The sequence below is a fragment of the Trachypithecus francoisi genome, unplaced genomic scaffold (assembly GCF_009764315.1).
Source record: "Trachypithecus francoisi isolate TF-2019V2 unplaced genomic scaffold, Tfra_2.0 Lachesis_group3, whole genome shotgun sequence".
NCBI classification, from domain to species: domain Eukaryota; kingdom Metazoa; phylum Chordata; class Mammalia; order Primates; family Cercopithecidae; genus Trachypithecus; species Trachypithecus francoisi.
This window is the reverse complement of record NW_022681468.1, coordinates 86,454,196-86,474,872: the sequence shown is the minus strand read 5'-3', so window position 1 is coordinate 86,474,872 and position 20,677 is coordinate 86,454,196. Positions and strand designations below refer to the sequence as shown.

Below are 20,677 nucleotides of genomic sequence, written 5' to 3'. Positions count from 1 at the left end.
ATATAGTCCAATTTTTTTTTTTTTTAACTGAGAAGAAAACCCTCAAAAGGAGAGTTACTTGTCCTATGTCACCCAGTGGGCAGCTTACCCAGGTGTCCTGTAGAGGTCTTCTGATTCTAATTCATGACCTATATATTTGTGGTTTCATGTATTATTAATGTTTTTATTTTTGTCTTCCAGAAACTTATATTCTGAATTCTACTGGCTATTTGCTATACTTCTCTGGGCCATTAGTAAAACCACTGACCGACAAAATTCCACAAAAGTAAGGGTCCTTGTAAGTCCAAGTGCCTTGACTGAGTGCCAAATGTGGACACCAACATGAATATTTCTTTCCAATATGCATCATTTCCCTACCCCTTATTCTCACTTATTTTGATCATTATGGGATAAAGTTGACAATATGGAAAGTGCAAACCATTCAGTGGTACATGAATTTATTTTGTTGGGACTTTGCAAATCTCAAAATCTTCAGATTTTATTCTTCTTGGGATTCTCTATGGTCTTCGTGGGGATTGTCTTAGGAAACCTTCTCATCTTGGTGACTGTGACCTTTGATGCACGCCTTCACACGCCAATGTATTTTCTGCGTATCAACTTCTCCTGCATTGATATGATCCTGGCTTCTTTTGCTACCCCTAAGTTGGTCGTAGATTTCCTCCGAGAACGTAAGACCATCTCATGGTGGGGATGTTATTCTCAGATGTTCATCATGCACCTCCTGGGTGGGAGTGAGATGATGTTGCTTGTAGCCATGGCAATAGACAGATATGTTGCCATATGCAAACCCCTCCATTACATGACCATCATGAGCCCACGGGTGCTCACTGGGCTATTGTTATCCTCCTATGCAGTTGGATTTGTGCACTCATCTAGTCAAATGGCTTTCATGTTGAATTTGCCCTTCTGTGGTCCCAATGTTATAGACAGCTTTTTCTGTGACCTTCCCCTTGTGATTAAACTTGCCTGCAAGGACACCTACATCCTACAGCTCCTGGTCATTGCTGACAGTGGGCTCCTGTCACTGGTCTGCTTCCTCCTCTTGCTTCTCTCCTATGGAGTCATAATATTCTCAGTTAGGCACCGTGCTGCTAGTTGATCCTCTAAGGCTTTCTCCACTCTCTCAGCTCACATCACAGTTGTGACTCTGTTCTTTGCTCCACGTGTCTTTATCTATGTGTGGCCCTTCAGCAGATATTCCTTAGATAAAATTCTTTCTGTGTTTTACACAATTTTCACACCTCTCTTAAATTCTATTATTTATACATTGAGAAATCAAGAGGTAAAAGCAGCCATTAAAAAAATAAAGACTCTCCATATAAATTTAAAACATACTTTTTAGATGGTACTTTTGAAGAGACACTGTCTTGTTTGTTTGAACATTTAAGAAACTCATTTTTAATGTATCAGTTTCGTGCAAAAGTAATTACGATTTTTGCCATTAAAGTAAATGGCAAAATGAAAGTAATGGCAAAAACCGCTATAACTTGTATACCAACTAATAGTTCAAGTCTGTATGAGGAAACAGTAGATATAATTGTTAAAAAGCAAACATCTTTTTGTGATCTTTTATGGTCAATCATATAATATCTACAGTTTGGCTTGTATACATTTAAATCCCTCCTTTATCTGTTTCTCTGATGCAAATTTGAACAAAATAAATAAGTTACCTGTGATTTAGTTTTTTCGTCTATACAACTTTGTTTATATGCATCTTTCATTATTATTTTAGCATGCTCTTAAACCTCAGAAAACACATTATTATTGTTACGATTTTTGTTGTTGGTGGTGGCAATCTATGTTTAGAGAAAGCACACAGATGACATCTCATCACAGTAATTTATCCAAGTGCCTTATAGACTAGAAAACTGCATGTTCTGGGTAATCCATGATTAGTATGTATTGAATTATACTAACTTGCTTGCCATGAACACAGTGTGTTCAGCCATTCTTCACATATTTTGTGAGCCTACAGAATGTCAGAGGATATAGCCAGGGCTTCAAGAAACTTATACCTATAGATGAATAGAGAGAACTAAATGAGTAATTGTTCTGTTGCACGAACAGCACTGTTACATGATGCACAGGGTGCTTTGAGAGTGCACAGGAATGGCATCTCAATCAGGGCAGGGCAGGAAGGTTTCTACTCACAGTTAGCATCAGCTAGATGGAGAAGAAAGACATTCCATGAGAAAGAAATAGGATGTTGAAAATGCATAGAAGCATGACACAGAGGAGAACCTACACATAATTTCATTGAGTGGGTCATGGGCTACGATGTCAAGAGACAAGATAGAGAGGTAGGTCAAATGTAGTCTGATCATATAATAGAAAATATAGGAATTCAAAACTATGTCATGCTGAAATTTAAAAGACAGACAGGAAGGGAAAAACAGTAAGCATAGACCATTCCTGTCCAAACTTGTACATTGTACTGCTTCTGTTTCAAGTTTACCTCCTCCTTCTTATCTCTGTTCATATTTCTCTTTGCAATCTAGGCAACTAGGCCTGTAACTGAATAGAAGGCAAAAGCAAATTTAAAGCAACTGGGTATGGGAGATGGCTACTGTCTTTCAACTTCAGCATAAATCCAAAAAGAACTTTATGCCTTTTATTGGATATATTATACCTAGTATCCAGAAAAGCCATTCCAGAGACTGAAGATAAAACATTGAATACTAGGTCTCTAACATGTCATTAGATCATTTGTTACATAAAGGGCATCTAACATCAGCCTTAGTTGTTTTATACTGAGCAACCAATTTTATGGAGAAAACATTTTATATACAAGTTGAATTGTTGTAACCAAGGATCCCAGCCTCAAAATGCATTTTCAAACTTTTTTTTCTTTCTTTCTGAATCTCAGAATGTAGTTTTGTGTTGTAAGAGTTTATCTCCCTTTCCCACCAGGTACATTCATACGCAGTGTTCCTTATCTAATTAAGTGCTTGCTTAGAAATCTTAGGGGCCAATTTTGAAACAAACAAGGAAGGGAAACCTGGCTGCAGAATCCTCCCTTGAGAAGGGAATTACTTACAGTTAACCCACCACTACCAGGCCACAGTCAGGAAAAGGCAAATCAGACCTCAGGACAGACCATTACTCAAGATAACCTTCAGAATAAGACACGCAGACCTGCACCTTCCTGCACTATTCTCACATATTTCCCATATCTTTTCTGTCTTAAACTCCTTTACTCAGCCCCCAAACGGGCATGGTCTGTTAAAGGCATGAGCCTGGCCATTTCCCACCTGCTCGCATTTGCGTAAAATTGCTCTCCTTTTACCACTCCTTGCTTCACTTGTTTTCAGCCTCTGAGCGGGGAACTAGACATGGATGGGTGTGTTGGGGTCTCGGTGGGTGGCAGGGAGGGGAGAGACTTAAGCTGGTTGTATTTTGAGCTGGTTATATTAGATCTGTCCACCTTGGTCTCCCGAAGTTCTGGGATATTGGCATAAGCCACCACACCTAGCCAAGACAATCTCTTAATAAATGATGTTGGAAAAACTGTATATCCATATGCAGAAGAATAAAATTGACCATTATCTTACATTATACACAAGAATAAACTCAAAATGGATAAAATACTTAAACGTAAAACCTGAAACTGTAAAGCTAAGAGAAGAAAACACAGGGAAAATCTCCACAATATTGATCTCGGCAATGTTTTCTTATATAGAACTCCAAAAGCACAGACAACAAAAACAAAAATAGACAATGGGATTGCATCAAACTGAAAAGCTTCTGCACAACAAAGGAAACAACTAACACAGTGAAGAGACAACTCACATATTGAAATATATATATTTGCAAACCATATATATAATAAGGGGCTAATATCCAAAACATGTAAAGAACTCAAAAAAAAAAAACATTTAAAATGGGCAAAAAGATCTAAAAAGATATTTCTTAAAAGAAGAGTTATGAATGATCGACAGATATATGAAAAAATGTTCAACATCACTAATCATCAGAGAAATGCAAATTATAAACACATCAGATATCCTGTTGACCCAGTTAAAACGGCTAGTATCAAAAAACAAACAAAATAAATGCTAGTAAGGATACAGAGAAAAGGGAGCTCTTATACACTTTTGGTGGGAGTGTAAATTAGTAAAGCAATTATGAAAAACAGTACAGAGTTTCCTCAAAAAAATGAAACTAGAACTATTATATGATCCAGCAATCCCATTTCTTCGCATATACCCAAAGGAAATGAAAACAGTCCATCTGCACCCCTATATTTATTGGAGTGCCATTCACAAAAGCCAAGATAAGGAATTAAATTAGATATCCATCTACAGATGAATGGATAAAGAAAATGCAGCACATATAAGTACATATATATGTATAAACACTTGCGCATACACACACATACAGTGAAATACTACTGAGCTATACAACAGAATCAAATCCTGTCATTTGTGACAACATGAATGAGCCCGAAAGACATGTTAAGTGATATAAGCTAGGCACAGAAGGATAAATGCTCTATGATCTCTCATATCTGGAACCCAAAAAAGCTGATTTTATAGACACAGGGAGTAGAAACTCGTTACCAGAGCCTGGAAAAGTCAAGGAGAGGATGAGTACTGGGAGAGGTTGGTCAATGGGTACAAACTTACACTTAGACAGAAAGAATAAGGCTTGGTGTTCTGTTAAGCAGTAGGATGATTATGACAATGTAGTGTATATTTCAAGATACCTAGAAGAGAAGATTATGAATGTTGTCATCACAAAGAAATAAATGTTTAAATTAATGGATATAGTAATTACCCAAAATTGATTATTATACTACACATACATGCATTGAAACATTATATTATACCTCATTAACATGTACAATTATTATGTGTCAATTACATATTTAAATACAAAGAGAATAAGATACCTAGGAATCCAACCTACAAGGGAAGTGAAGGACATCTTCAAAGAGAACTACAAACCACTGCTCAACGAAAAAAAGAGGACACAAATGAATGGAAGAACATTCCATGCTCATGGACAGGAAGAATCAATATTGTGAAAATGGCCATACTGCCCAAGGTAATTTATAGATTCAATGCCATCCCCTTCAAGCTACCAATGACTTTCTTCACAGAATTGGAAAAAACTGCTTTAAAGTTCATATGGAACCAAAAAAGAGCCCGCATTGCCAAGACAATCCTAAGTCAAAAGGACAAAGCTGGAGGCGTCACGCTACCTGACTTCAAAGTATACTACAAGGCTACAGTAACCAAAACAGCATGGTGCTGGTACCAAAACAGAGATATAGATCAGTGGAACAGAACAGAGTCCTCAGAAATAATACCACACATCTACAGCCATCGGATCTTTGACAATCCTGACAAAAACAAGAAATGGGGAAAGGATTCCCTATTTAATAAATGGTGCTGGGAAAATTGGCTAGCCATAAGTAGAAAGCTGAAACTGGATCCTTTCCTTACCCCTTATACGAAGATTAATTCAAGATGGATTAGAGACTTAAATGTTAGACCTAATACCATAAAAATCCTAGAAGAAAATCTAGGTAGTACCATTCAGGACATAGGCATGGGCAAGGACTTCATGTCTAAAACACCAAAAGCAATGGCAGCAAAAGCCAAAATTGACAAATGGGATCTCATTAAACTAAAGAGCTTCTGCACAGCAAAAGAAACTACCATCAGAGTGAACAGGCAACCTACAGAATGGGAGAAAATTTTTGCATCCTACTCATCTGACAAAGGGCTAATATCCAGAATCTACAAAGAACTTAAACAAATTCACAAGAAAAAAACAGACAACCCCATCAAAAAGTGGGCAAAGGATATGAACAGATACTCTCAGAAGAAGACATTTATGCAGCCAACAGACACATGAAAAAATGCTCATCATCACTGGTCATCAAAACCACAAAGAGATACCATCTCATGCCAGGTAGAATGGCGATCATTAAAAAGTCAGGAAACAACAGATGCTGGAGAGGATGTGGAGAAATAGGAATGCTTTTACACTGTTGGTGGGAGTGTACATAAGTTCAACCTTTGTGGAAGACAGTGTGGTGATTCCTCAAGGATCTGGAACTAGAATACCATTTGACCCAGCAATTCCATTGCAGGGTATACACCCAAAGGATTTTAAATCATTCTACTATAAAGACATATACACATGTGTGTTTATTGCACTATTTACAATAGCAAAGTCTTTGAACCAACCCAAATGCCATCAATGATAGACTTGATTAAGAAAATGTGGCACATATACACCATGGAATACTATGCAGTCATGAAAAAGGATGAGTTCATGTCCTTTGCAGGGACATGGATAAGGATGGAAACCATCATTCTCAGCAAACTATCACAAGGACAGAAAACCAAACACCGCATGTTCTCACTCATAGATGGGAACTGAACAATGAGAACACACGAACACGGGAGGGGGAAACATCACACCGTGGCCTATCAGGGGGTGGGGGTCTAGAGGAGGGATAGCATTAGAAGAGATACCTAATGTAATTGACGAGTTGATGGGTGCAGCAAATCAACATGGCACATGTATACCTATGTCACAAACCTGCACGTTGTGCACATGTACCCTAGAACTTAAATTATAATTTAAAAAGTAAATAAAAAATATTTTTTTAAATGCTGAGAAGGGAATAGGGAAGCGAGAATGAAGAGGAATTTGTTAACAGACAAAAATATAGTTTGACAGAAGGAATAAGCTCTAATATTCTATAGTACAGAAGCACAATTATGGTTTACAATAACATCATATAATTTCAAATAGCTAGAAAAGAATTGTCATGTTCCCAAAACAAGGAAAAGAAAAATGTTTGAGGTGATGGATATCCCAATTACCCTGATTTGATCACTACACATTATGTACATGTATCAAAATATAACATGTACCCAAAAAATAAAATACATACAAGTATTATACAATAATAAATATAAAAATACAAATATGTTCCAAAACAAAACAAAAGTAAAATGTTTTATATATATATATGCACAACAGAATACTACATCGCCTTTAAAAGAGAAGGAACTTTCCATTGTGACAACATGAATGAAACGGGAGAACAATATGCCAAGTGAAATAAGCCAGGCACAGAAAAATACCATATGACCTCACTTATATGTGGAATCTGAAAAAGTGGATCTCATAGAAATAGAGTGTAGATAGGTGGTTACCAGAGGTGGGGGGTATGGGGAGAGATGGAGAAAGGAAAGATACTGATCAAAGGGTACAAAATCTCAGACTGGTGGAACAACTTTTAATGATCTATTGCACTGCATGATGACCACATTTAATAATAATGTTTTGAAGGTATATACCCATCTCTAGATATATGTATCTAGAGAGAGAGGAGAGAGAGAGAGAAAGGAAGAGATAGGATCTTGCTCTGTTGCCCAGGCATCCTGGAACTCTTGGCCCTAAGCAATTCTCCTACTTCAGCCTCCTGAGTAGCTGGGACTATAGGTGTGCACCACTGCAACTGCTTGATTGATTGATAAAAAACATTTTAGAGACTCCTTGTCCAGGCTGGCCTCAAGCTCCTGACATTAAGCTATCCTCCTGCCTCAGTCTCCTAGGTAGCTGATTACAGGTACAAGCCACCACACCTGGCTTTGTTTTCTATGTTTTAAAATTGCTAAAAGAATAGATTTTTAATGTCTCATCACAAAAAAAGGATAAGTCTGTGAGGTGGTACATATATTAATTAACTTGATTGGCTCTTTACACAATGTATAAATTAAGTCTCATAAATATACATAATTATTTGTCAATTAAAAATAAAATTTTAAAAAAATGAACAAACATTTCACCAAAGAAAACACATAAGTTAGCACATGAAAAGATTTTCAACATCATTATTTATTAGGAAAAAGCAAATTAAAACCACAATAAGACACCATTTCATACTTTCTACAATGACTGTTCAAAATAAGATAGACAATAACAAATGTTGGTGAGAATATAGGAAGTTACAATTCTCATAAATTGCTGCTAGGAATGTAAAATGATACAGTCACTTTGGAAAACAATTTGTCACTTTCTCAAAAAGTTAAACCTAAAACTGTTATATGAACCAGCAATTTCACAAAAGATAAATGAAAATATATGTCAACATAAATACTTGGGCACATATGCTCATAGCAGCATTATTCATAATAGCCCCAACCTGGAAACAACCTAAATGTCCATCATTTGCTGAATGGATAGATAAAATGTGATATTCAGCAACAAAAAGGAATAAAGTATTGACACATGCTACATCATGGATGAACCTCTAATTGTAAGTGAAGAAAGCCTATTGTAAGTGAAGAAAGCCACTGAGAGATCTGATATTATAGAATTTATATTATATTAAATATCTAAAAATTGCAAATTATAGAGACAGAGTGTAAACTGTTGGTTGTTTTGAGCCAGGTAGGGAGTAGGCATTAACTAATATGAGCTTGAAGGATCTTACTGGGGAGATGAAAATATTCTAAAACTGAGGCTTGGTGATGGTGGCATCACTCAGTACAGTTACACATAATCATTGAATTGTATACTTGAAATGGATGATTTTTTTTGTGTGATAGGTTAAATATATCTCAATAAAGTCATTTTAAAAAAGAAAAAAAGGGGGGCGGAGCAAGATGGCCGAATAGGAACAGCTCCAGTCTCCAACTCCCAGCACGAGCGACACAGAAGACCGGTGATTTCTGCATTTTCAACTGAGGTACTGGGGTCATCTCACTAGGGAGTGCCGGACAATCGGTGCTGGTCAGCTGCTGCAGCCTGACCAGCGAGAGCTGAAGCAGGGCGAGGCATCGCCTCACCTGGAAGCACAAGGGGGAAGGAAATCCATTTTCCTAGCCAGGGGAACTGAGACACACAACACCTGGAAAATCGGGTAACTCCCACCCCAATGCTGCGCTTTAAGGAAACAGGCACACCAGGAGAATATATCCCACACCTGGCCGGGAGGGTCCCACGCCCACGGAGCCTCCCTCACTGCTAACTCAGCAGTCTGCGGTGATCGATCCGCAAGGCAGCAGCGAGGCTGGGGGAGGGGCGCCCGCCATTGCTGAGGCTTAAGTAGGTAAACAAAGCCGCTGGGAAGCTCGAACTGGGTGGAGCTCACAGCAGCTCAAGGAAACCTGCCTGTCTCTGTAGACTCCACCTCTGGGGACAGCCACAGCTGAGGTCCAATAGGGAAGCAGCGGGGGCCGGTGCAGAGGCGAACGACTCTGTCTGACAGCTTTGGGGAGAGCCGTGGATCTCCCAACGCGGAGGTTGAGATCCGAGAACGGACAGACTGCCTGCTCAGGTGGGTCCCTGACCCCTGAGTAGCCTAGCTGGGAGACATCCCCCACTAGGGGCAGTCTGACACCCCACACCTCACAGGGTGGAGTCACCCCTGAGAGGAAACTTCCAAAGGAAGAATCAGACAGGTACACTTGCTGTTCAGCAATATTCTATCTTCGGCAACCTCTGCTGCTGATACCCAGGCAAACAGGGTCTGGAGTGGACCTCAAGCAATCTCCAACAGACCAACAGACAGTCTTCTGACTGTCAGACGGAAAACTAGCAAACAGGAAGGACACCTATACCAAAACCCCATCAGTACGTCACCATCATCAAAGACCAGAGACACATAAAACCACAAAGATGGGGAAGAAGCAGGGCAGAAAAGCTGGAAATTCAAAAAATAAGAGCGCATCTCCCCCTGCAAAGGAGCGCAGCCCATCGCCAGCAACGGATAAAAGCTGGTCAGAGAATGCCTTTGATGAGATGAGAGAAGAAGGCTTCAGTCCATCAAACTTCTCAGAGCTAAAGGAGGAATTACGTACCCAGCGCAAAGAAACTAAAAATCTTGAAAAAAGAGTGGAAGAATTGACAGCTAGACTAATTAATGCAGAGAAGATCATAAACGAAATGACAGATGAAAACCATGACACGAGAAATACGTGACAAATGCACAAGCTTCAGTAACCGACTCGATCAACTGGAAGAAAGAGTATGAGCGATTGAGGATCAAATGAATGAAATGAAGCGAGAAGAGAAACCAAAAGAAAAAAGAAGAAAAAGAAATGAACAAAGCCTGCAAGAAGTATGGGATTATGTAAAAAGACCAAATCTACGTCTGATTGGGGTGCCTGAAAGTGAGGGGGAAAATGGAACCAAGTTGGAAAACACTCTTCAGGATATCATCCAGGAGAAGTTCCCCAACCTAGTAGGGCAGGCCAACATTCAAATTCAGGAAATACAGAGAACGCCACAAAGATACTCCTCCAGAAGAGCAACTCCAAGACACATAATTGCCAGATTCACCACAGTTGAAATGAAGGAAAAAATCTTAAGGGCAGCCAGAGAGAAAGGTCGGGTTACCCACAAAGGGAAGCCCATCAGAATAACAGCAGACCTCTCGGCAGAAACTCTACAAGCCAGAAGAGAGTGGGGGCCTATATTCAACGTTCTTAAAGAAAAGAATTTTCAACTCGGAATTTCATATCCAGCCAAACTAAGTTTCATCAGTGAAGGAGAAATAAAATCCTTTACAGATAAGCAAATGCTTAGAGATTTTGTCACCACCAGGCCTGCCTTACAAGAGACCCTGAAGGAAGCCCTAAACATGGAAAGGAACAAGCGGTACCAGCCATTGCAAAAACATGCCAAAATGTAAAGACCATCGAGGCTAGGAAGAAACTGCATCAACTAACGAGCAAAATAACCAGTTACTATCATAATGGCAGGATCAAGTTCACACATAACAATATTAACCTTAAATGTAAATGGACTGGATGCTCCAATTAAAAGACACAGACTGGCAAACTGGATAAAGAGTCAAGACCCATCAGACTGCTGTATTCAGGAGACCCATCTCACATGCAGAGACATACATAGGCTCAAAATAAAGGGATGGAGGAAGATCTACCAAGCAAATGGAGAACAAAAAAAAGCAGGGGTTGCAATCCTAGTCTCTGATAAAACAGACTTTAAACCATCAAAGATCAAAAGAGACAAAGAAGGCATTACATAATGGTAAGGGATCAATTCAACAGGAAGAGCTAACTCTCCTAAATATATATGCACCCAATACAGGAGCACCCAGATTCATAAAGCAAGTCCTTAGAGACCTACAAAGAGACCCAGACTCCCATACAATAATCATGGGAGACTTCAACACTCCACTGTCAACATTAGACAGATCAACGAGACAGAAAGTTAACAAGGATATCCAGGAATTGAACTCATCTCTGCACCAAGCGGACCTAATAGACATCTATAGAACTCTCCACCCCAAATCAACAGAATATACATTCTTCTCAGCACCACATCGCACTTATTCCAAAATTGACCACATAATTGGAAGTAAAGCACTCCTCAGCAAATGTACAAGAACAGAATTATAACAAACTGTCTCTCAGACCACAGTGCAATCAAACTAGAACTCAGGACTAAGAAACTCAATCAAAACCGCTCAACTACATGGAAACTGAACAACCTGCTCCTGAATGACTACTGGGTACATAACGAAATGAAAGCAGAAATAAAGATGTTCTTTGAAACCAATGAGTACAAAGATACAACATACCAGAATCTCTGGGACACATTTATAAAGCAGTGTGTAGAGGGAAATTTATAGCACTAAATGCCCACAAGAGAAAGCAGGAAAGATCTAAAATTGACACTCTAACATCACAATTAAAAGAACTAGAGAGGCAAGAGCAAACACATTCAAAAGCTAGCAGAAGGCAAGAAATAACTAAGATCAGAGCAGAACTGAAGGAGATAGAGACACAAAAAACCCTCCAAAAAATCAATGAATCCAGGAGTTGGTTTTTTGAAAAGATCAACAAAATTGACAGGCCGCTAGCAAGACTAATAAAGAAGAAAAGAGAGAGGAATCAAATAGACGCAATAAAAAATGATAAAGGGGATATCACCACCGACCCCACAGAAATACAAACTACCATCAGAGAATACTATAAATGCCTCTATGCAAATCAACTAGAAAATCTAGAAGAAATGGATAATTTCCTGGACACTTACACTCTCCCAAGACTAAACCAGGAAGAAGTTGAATCCCTGAATAGACCAATAGCAGGCTCTGAAATTGAGGCAACAATTAATAGCCTACCAACCAAAAAAAGTCCAGGACCAGATGGATTCACAGCTGAATTCTACCAGAGGTACAAGGAGGAGTGGTACCATTCCTTCTGAAACTATTCCAATCAATAGAAAAAGAGGGAATCCTCCCTAACTCTTTTTATGAGGCCAACATCATCCTGATACCAAAGCCTGGCAGAGACACACACAAAAAAGAGAATTTTAGACCAATATCCCTGATGAACATCGATGCAAAAATTCTCAATAAAATACTGGCAAACTGGATTCAGCAGCACATCAAAAAGCTTATCCACCATGATCAAGTGGGCTTCATCCCTGGGATGCAAGGCTGCTTCAACATTCACAAATCAATAAACGTAATCCAGCATATAAACAGAACCAAAGACAAGAACCACATGATTATCTCAATAGATGCAGAAAAGGCTTTTGACAAAATTCAACAGCCCTTCATGCTAAAAACGCTCAATAAATTCGGTATTGATGGAACGTACCTCAAAATAATAAGAGCTATTTACGACAAACCCACAGCTAATATACTGAATGGGCAAAAACTGGAAAAATTCCCTTGAAAACGGGCACAAGACAGGGATGCCCTCTCTCACCACCTATTCAACATAGTGTTGGAAATTCGGCTAGGGCAATCAGGCAAGAGAAAGAAATCAAGGGTATCCAGTTAGGAAAAGAAGAAGTCAAATTGTCCCTGTTTGCAGATGACATGATTGTATATTTAGAAAACCCATTGTCTCAGCCCAAAATCTCCTTAAGCTGATAAGCAACTTCAGCAAAGTCTCAGGATACAAAATTAATGTGCAAAAATCACAAGCATTTTTATACACTAGTAACAGACAAGCAGAGAGCCAAATCAGGAATGAACTTCCATTCACAATTGCTTCAAAGAGAATAAAATACCTAGGAATCCAGCTTACAAGGGATGTAAAGGACCTCTTCAAGGAGAACTACAAACCACTGCTCAGTGAAATCAAAGAGGACACAAACAAATGGAAGAACATACCATGCTCATGGATAGGAAGAATCAATATCGTGAAAATGGCCATACTGCCCAAGGTGATTTATAGATTCAATGCCATCCCCATCAAGCTACCAATGACTTTCTTCACAGAATTGGAAAAAACTGCTTTAAAGTTCAGATGGAACCAAAAAAGAGCCTGCATTGCCAAGACAATCCTAAGTCAAAAGGACAAAGCTGGAGGCGTCACGCTACCTGACTTCAAAGTATACTACAAGGCTACAGTAACCAAAACAGCATGGTACTGGTACCAAAACAGAGATATAGACCAATGGAACAGAACAGAGTCCTCAGAAATAACACCACACATCTACAGCCATCTGATCTTTATAAACCTGAGAGAAACAAGAAATGGGGAAAGGATTCCCTATTTAATAAATGGTGCTGGGAAAATTGGCTAGCCATAAGTAGAAAGCTGAAACTGGATCCTTTCCTTACCCCTTATACGAAGATTAATTCAAGATGGATTAGAGACTTAAATGTTAGACCTAATACCATAAAAATCCTAGAAGAAAATCTAGGTAGTACCATTCAGGACATAGGCATGGGCAAGGACTTCATGTCTAAAACACCAAAAGCAATGGCAGCAAAAGCCAAAATTGACAAATGGGATCTCATTAAACTAAAGAGCTTCTGCACAGCAAAAGAAACTACCATCAGAGTGAACAGGCAACCTACAGAATGGGAGAAAATTTTTGCATCCTACTCATCTGACAAAGGGCTAATATCCAGAATCTACAAAGAACTCAAACAATATACAAGATAAAAACAAACAACCCCATCAAAAAGTGGGGAAAGGATATGAACAGACATTTCTCAAAAGAAGACATCCATACAGCCAACAGACACATGAAAAAATGCTCATCATCACCGCCATCAGAGAAATGCAAATCAAAACCACAATGAGATACCATCTCACACCAGTTAGAATGGCAATCATTAAGAAGTCAGGAAACAACAGGTGTTGGAGAGGATGTGGAGAAATAAGAACACTTTTACACTGTTGGTGGGATTGTAAAGTAGTTCAACCATTATGGAAAACAGTATGGCGATTCCTCAAGGATCTAGAACTAGATGTACCATATGACCCAGCCATCCCACTACTGGGTATATACCCAAAGGATTATAAATTACTCTACTACAAAGACACATGCACACGTATGTTTATTGCAGCACTATTCACAATAGCAAAGACTTGGAATCAACCCAAATGTCCATCTGTGACAGACTGGATTAAGAAAATGTGGCATATATACACCATGGAATACTATGCAGCCATAAAAAAGGATGAGTTTGCGTCCTTTGTAGGGACATGGATGCAGCTGGAAACCATCATTCTTAGCAAACTATCACAAGAGAAAACCAAACACTGCATGTTCTCACTCATAGGTGGGAACTGAACAATGAGATCACTTGGACTGGGGAAGGGGAACATCACACACTGGGGCCTATCATGGGGAGGGGGGAGGAGGGAGGGATTGCATTGGGGAGTTATACATGATATAAATGATGAATTGATGGGTGCTGACGAGTTGATGGGTGCAGCACACCAACATGGCATAAGTATACATATGTAACAACCTGCACATTATGCACATGTACCCTAGAACTTAAAGTATAATAAAAATAAAATAAAATAAAATTTAAAAAAAAGAAAAAAAGAAAAAAAGGCAGCCTTCTCTGTTACCTGATAAATTAGTTGGAGGAGAATTCCCAAGGCTATGTTTTGGAGTAATCAGACAACTGGATGCCTAAAAGTGCTATTAATGTGGCAGGTACCTGAATATCCTCCCTGGTATGCAGGTGTCTTATCAGGAAACACAAGTGACTAGTAATCAGTAGTAATGTCCAGTTACTACTCCCCAGGTACCATTCATAAGTCATCAATACAGTAGAGAAGTTTGGTGTTTGACGAGATGTCCAGATGGTCAAAATCTCTTCAGACAAGATTATGACAGGAGAAATAACATTCTACTGGGATAAGATCATGCATGTATAGTGACGTTATTTCAAAGTGAGTTCAAATTACTAATGACTGTTTTCCCTGATAAGAATTGAGAACACGTTTGTTAGATCGATGGCTACATAATTACTAGAACCTGTATCAGTGAATTCTAGTAAATATACTATATTCAGCACAATCGTTGCATTTGGACCTACCAATTGGTTATATTTACCTCACTCCATTGTATTTTGTCATAATTTTTTAAATTTTTCCTTTCTTTCCTTCCTTCATTCCCCCCTTTCTCTCACCTCTATTTTTTCTTCTTTCTTGCTTAGTTGCTTGCTTTACTTTTTGCGATATCAGACTGGTAAACTAAAGCTTTCTAAAATGACAAAAATCTGCCTTTCTATCTGGGATGTCACATTGCTTCTAATTAGTCTTATTGTTGTAGGTGTTGCAGTTTCAGGGACTTCTGCTTGGTGTTTTCTATTTTAATACTCATATTCTATATGCCAAGGAACCAATCTGAAAATTCTGTCAGCTACTTAGTATATTCATTCTAATTATGCATCAGGAGCCAGGAAAATGACACAAATACACCCACTGGAAAGGATTTACTCTAACAGGAACCATAATGGGATTTTTGTTTCCCAGATATGAGTACTGTCTCAGACTCTAGACCTCAAATATCTGAATATTTCCCTTTATTCACTGTTTGGTTACTTTAGTAAATGGGTATAATTAATTCTGGGAAATGACTGGGGGAATGGTTTTTATATATACTTACTGTAGTGTGGAGCTCTTCTTCAAATGGACCTGGCCTCTTCTTGAATTGATGGGTGCTAGATCTGATTACTCACTCATTTTTAGAAACTGGGTGATAGATTGTTTTTATTCCATTATGGTGGCTTTACCAACATTTTGCTTACCACTTCTTGATTTCCTTTTTCCTCCTTGGGATATGTAAGTCAAGCAATACTTCTGTTGGCTGCCTACAGCTCTTGCTCCATCTAGTTATCATAACAGACACCTGCAGGTCAAGATCTAAGCTTTTTGTTACAGACTTGTTGCACACTGTCAAAATTATTATAATTGCCTCTGATGGCTAATGACTGCTACCCATCCTCTTATATTCTAGGTTCATATTGTTGTGACTGACAATAAGGAGTCCGTTCTTTAAGCTTTAGTGAAAGACCCTCTAGACCTTCCCTTGTAACCTTGTCAGTTGGTCGGTGCACTAGTTTATAAGCTAAATCCATTTGATTTTTCCAAGCTTACTTAGACTTTTGAGCCTTTCATTTAAGATATGCCAAGGCAGTTCCAGCATTTCCACCTTGGACAGAATGGATCATCCCACACTCTGCCCCTACGCATTGTTCCAGCCTCCAACATTCATTCATTCTTCCAGTGCATATTAGCCAGTTCATGAAGTTCTGTTGGTTATTTCTCTTTTATTTGAGAGTAGGGTTAGTATTTCCCCAGTCTCATGTTATGTACCTATACTCTAGTTATTTACCTAGAAGCAGTGAGGATAGATGGGACTGATCTTAAGATGAATGTGTATTATTTTGCAACGCATATACCTTAGTTAGAGCCTTCAGGTTTTTTTCCAGGGAAAGTGAAAGTGCTACTTTCCAGTAAGAAGGAGGAAGCCACTTCTGCTGGCCCGACATGTTCAAAGGAGGATATTCTTATATCAGATATTAGATTCTAATATTTCTCTTATTAGACCTTAGCATAAAAGAGTTTCCAGAGTTGTGAATTCAGCTTTCTCTGTAACTTCACTATTCTCACAATTAGTATCTATCCTGATTTATAGCACTGGCTGCCCCTAGACTCTAGACAACAGAGATCGCTTTGTGTACTGTCACGGGGTCTTCTATTTTTTAATACTGTGGCCTGAGTTGATAGTTGACTGACTTTTGCTTTCTTCTGCAAGCACTTCAATGCCAACTAGAAATAACCAGCCAATTCCTTATTTTTATAAAGTAGCATTGTCCTGCTCTCAAATTCTAGGTCTCTAACCCAACTTAAATCATCGCAAGTGGGAGTCTGGTAGTTGTGATATACAGTGTGCCAGAGATTCTCATGATCTTACTTACCATCAACAATGAGGGACTGTTGCATTGGGCTTGTGAGCAATTTAATTTCAAAATCTCATTCCGAGAATCTGTTCTGTAGAAGTAGGTCTAGTATTAACTGTCCTACCTTGTATTCATCCAGAAGTCTCTGAGATCAAGATTGGAGTACAAATACTTTTACTGGCCAAAAGTGATCCTAAGAAAATCTGGTAGTTTCCTGGTAGAGTGAGGAAATGGGAGAAGGGAGAAGAGAACCAATAAACAGCATATTACCAAACAATTTGCCCCTATAGGCAATTGAAGCAATCCTTTTCTGGCATTCTCAATATTCCTTACTCTGCTTAATTTCTTCCTTAGTGCTTATCACAGATGACTCATTTATTTGTATTTATGTATTTGTGTTTTCTGCTAGATTATAAGCATCAAGAGGAAAGTAATTCTTATCTGTTTTATTCATTGATGCAACTTAAGGATTTATACTGTATGTGTTGTTAGCTGTCTTCTTTTTTTGGCCTTAACAAAACACCATGAATCCTTCTTCATATATTAAAATGTTCATTGAAAACATATTTTTTCATGTGTTATTATCTTCTATCACACAGATATACTTTAATTGATTTTAATTATTCTGGCAAATTTAAATTGCTTAATAATTCTTGATCTATAACTCAGTAAATTGCTTAATAATTCTTGGTCTATAAATCAGTAATTTGCTTAATAATTCTTGATCTATTAATCAGTAATGTTATTATGGACATATTTTAACATAGAAATGACTAGGTCAAGATCTACTAGCATTTTTTAGTGGGTCTGGTCTATGTTTCCAAAGTGTCTATCAAAAAGTTGTCCCAAATCTACAGTGTGGGCCTGCCAGCTAGAGACCCAGGAGACCTGATGACACAGGTGAAGGTCTGAGGCAGTCTGATGGTCTGATGGGGAATTCTCCCTTCCCTTGAAAGTCTGGTCCTTTCGTTCTATGCAGGCCTTCAACTTACTGGATGAGCTCCACCCCCATTATGGAGAGCAGTCCACTTTACTCAAGTCTCACCATTTTAAATGTTAATGTTACCCAAAAATGCCCTCTATGTTGAATCATAAATAAATCCACCACATTTAGTAAATCTTTCCTTATCTCCAAATCCAGGATTCACTTAATCTGTCTGTCAAAAACTTCTCTATAATTCTTTATTTTACACAATATGTCTGTACCACGTAATGACTGCATTTCAGAAACAAATCACACTGAAACTAATAGACTGCTTCTGCAAACTTCCTTTAGTAATCGTTATCTGTGTGTTTAAAAGACAGAATAGAACTTAGATTTTGCAACTCATTTTAAATGAAACACAATGATCTAATGCCAATGTGCCACTTGAGACTTTTTACTATACTCAGATGCTATCTTGGTAGTCAAATGTCTTATACATTTAGTAGAACCTACCTACCTAATATGGAAGTAAATGTCATGTGAATAGTTGTAAATGTCATGTAAATAGTTGTAAATGTGATGATCATTTATCAGAATGTTTTGAAATATTTGTCTTCAGCATGGACCCATTAGTAGAAGAATCCTGCATTAACCTTGAATTATTTGGGGAAGTAAGTAGGCTATCAATAATAAATGATGAACAAAGTAACCCACACACCTGGAGATTTCATCATGCCTGACCATACAAATCTAGAGAAAGCAAATATTTTGGCACATATAAATCTGATTCTCCTTGTATGAGTAAATCTTTTTCAAAGTGTAATGCTTGATCAAAGTTATATAATGTGCAGAGTTGGCAAATTTTCAGCATATTTTTAGAGTGTAACTTGTTAATTTGATTACTTAAAGATAAATTTGTCATTTTATACTTGATTAACTGGATAATGGTATATATAATTCTGCTTGAATTACTAAAATAAATGCAACTATATATACTAATATAAGTCCAGCTTATATAATCTGGCAGATCTGTAATTATTTTTCTTTTGTCACCTGGAGAAATAAACATGATTCATTACTGCAAATTTCCATCCCCAGATGATTTATTCCCCAGCCTTTGTTATGGTCATTGGTCACAAATGGCCCATAGTTAAAGCATTCGTAATTGGTGGGAGACAGGGTATATTTATATCTTAACTCCAAGGAAGACTCAAATCTGAAGTTCTCTAACTTTAAGATAATGCTTTTCCTGAATTATTTTTAAGGGGAAGAAGAAAGATGATTAAATCACCTCTGGGATAAAATATGTGTGTTTTCAATAGCTCCATTCAAGTATAGTAGATGTAAAATATAAATTGGGTGAGCTGCAGTGTCAGCACTGAGCATCTTAACTCCAGGTTGGTAAAGAACTTTTGTAATAAATATGAACATGCGTGAGATATAAGTTGAATAGAGACTAATTATTATATTATCTTATATATTAAATCATTGGATTACATCATAATAACTTGCAAGTTAAAATTAATGTTTTTCATTATTAGTTGGATTTATATTTCAATTTAAAAATACCATTGGTTTGTATACAAAATCAATGTCATTTTTTCTGATTACAAACTTAATGTTTTATTTGCTTTTAGATGATTTACACATCATAAAGAGTTCTCAGAAATTAGAACTCTAATTGAGACTATTTATTACATTTCTTTTAATATCCATTTTAAAAGCATTATTGAGGTATAATTTATATATCATAAAGTTCACTCATTTTTACATGTACAATTCAATGGTTTTTAGTATATTTACAGAGTTGTACAACCATCACCAGTATCTAACTGTAGAACATCTTTGATTCAATAGCAAATTGAGTTCCTTTATGTTTGTTTCCCGAGTTTTCCATTTGATTATTTCAACTTTCTGTTCATTTAATCTTCATAAAACAATATATTAAATACAATTATGTTTTAGATTTACAAGTGAAATTTTTCAGGGGCGTAAAAAGGAAAAGAATATCAATAAAAGTGTAGCTCTATGACCTGTGATGTGTGTGCTAGAATGGGTATCAGAAGAATCTAAGTAAACTTCCTAAGAATGCTTACTTTGTGATTATGTCCCTTGTGCCCACTGGGGACTTTGGCTTCAGATCTGAAATTTCAGACTAAAGATGGGTAGCATCTAATTGTCAAAAAAAGTGTTGCAATTAAATGATTTAATGTAATGCTTTTATAAAAATTCAAGGAGAACCAAAGGAATTTTGAACTTTCGTTATCTTGACAACAGTCTGGTTGAGATGGGTGCTATTTGAGTGGACTAAAGAAGATATGGTAATCATTAATCCCTTTAGATTCTAAAAATCTATTACTCCATCAAATTCTCACTGTTAGGCTATTTCACAACTAGAATAAGTTACCTTATTTCCCTGAAGCCTTACAAGACTTTTCTTTTATGGTATATTCTTCAGTTTTATAAAGGAGCAACGTTGAAAAGCTCCTATGAAGGAGAGTCCTGCATCTTTTTTGTAATTTCTCATGAAGGATTCTATGTGATACCCCTTATAAAAAGGTTTATACAGTATTTTCTACTCAGTG

At 37.6% G+C, this 20,677-nt stretch overlaps 1 protein-coding gene across 1 annotated transcript; it reads left to right on the top strand.

Annotated features, from left to right (window-relative positions):
• The first annotated feature begins 403 nt into the window (after positions 1 to 403).
• On the top strand, positions 404 to 1,342 carry LOC117071061 (olfactory receptor 4K13). The gene is given in 1 exon segment (XM_033190848.1): positions 404 to 1,342. A coding segment is annotated over 1 exon segment (939 nt).
• The last annotated feature ends 19,335 nt before the right edge of the window (positions 1,343 to 20,677 follow it).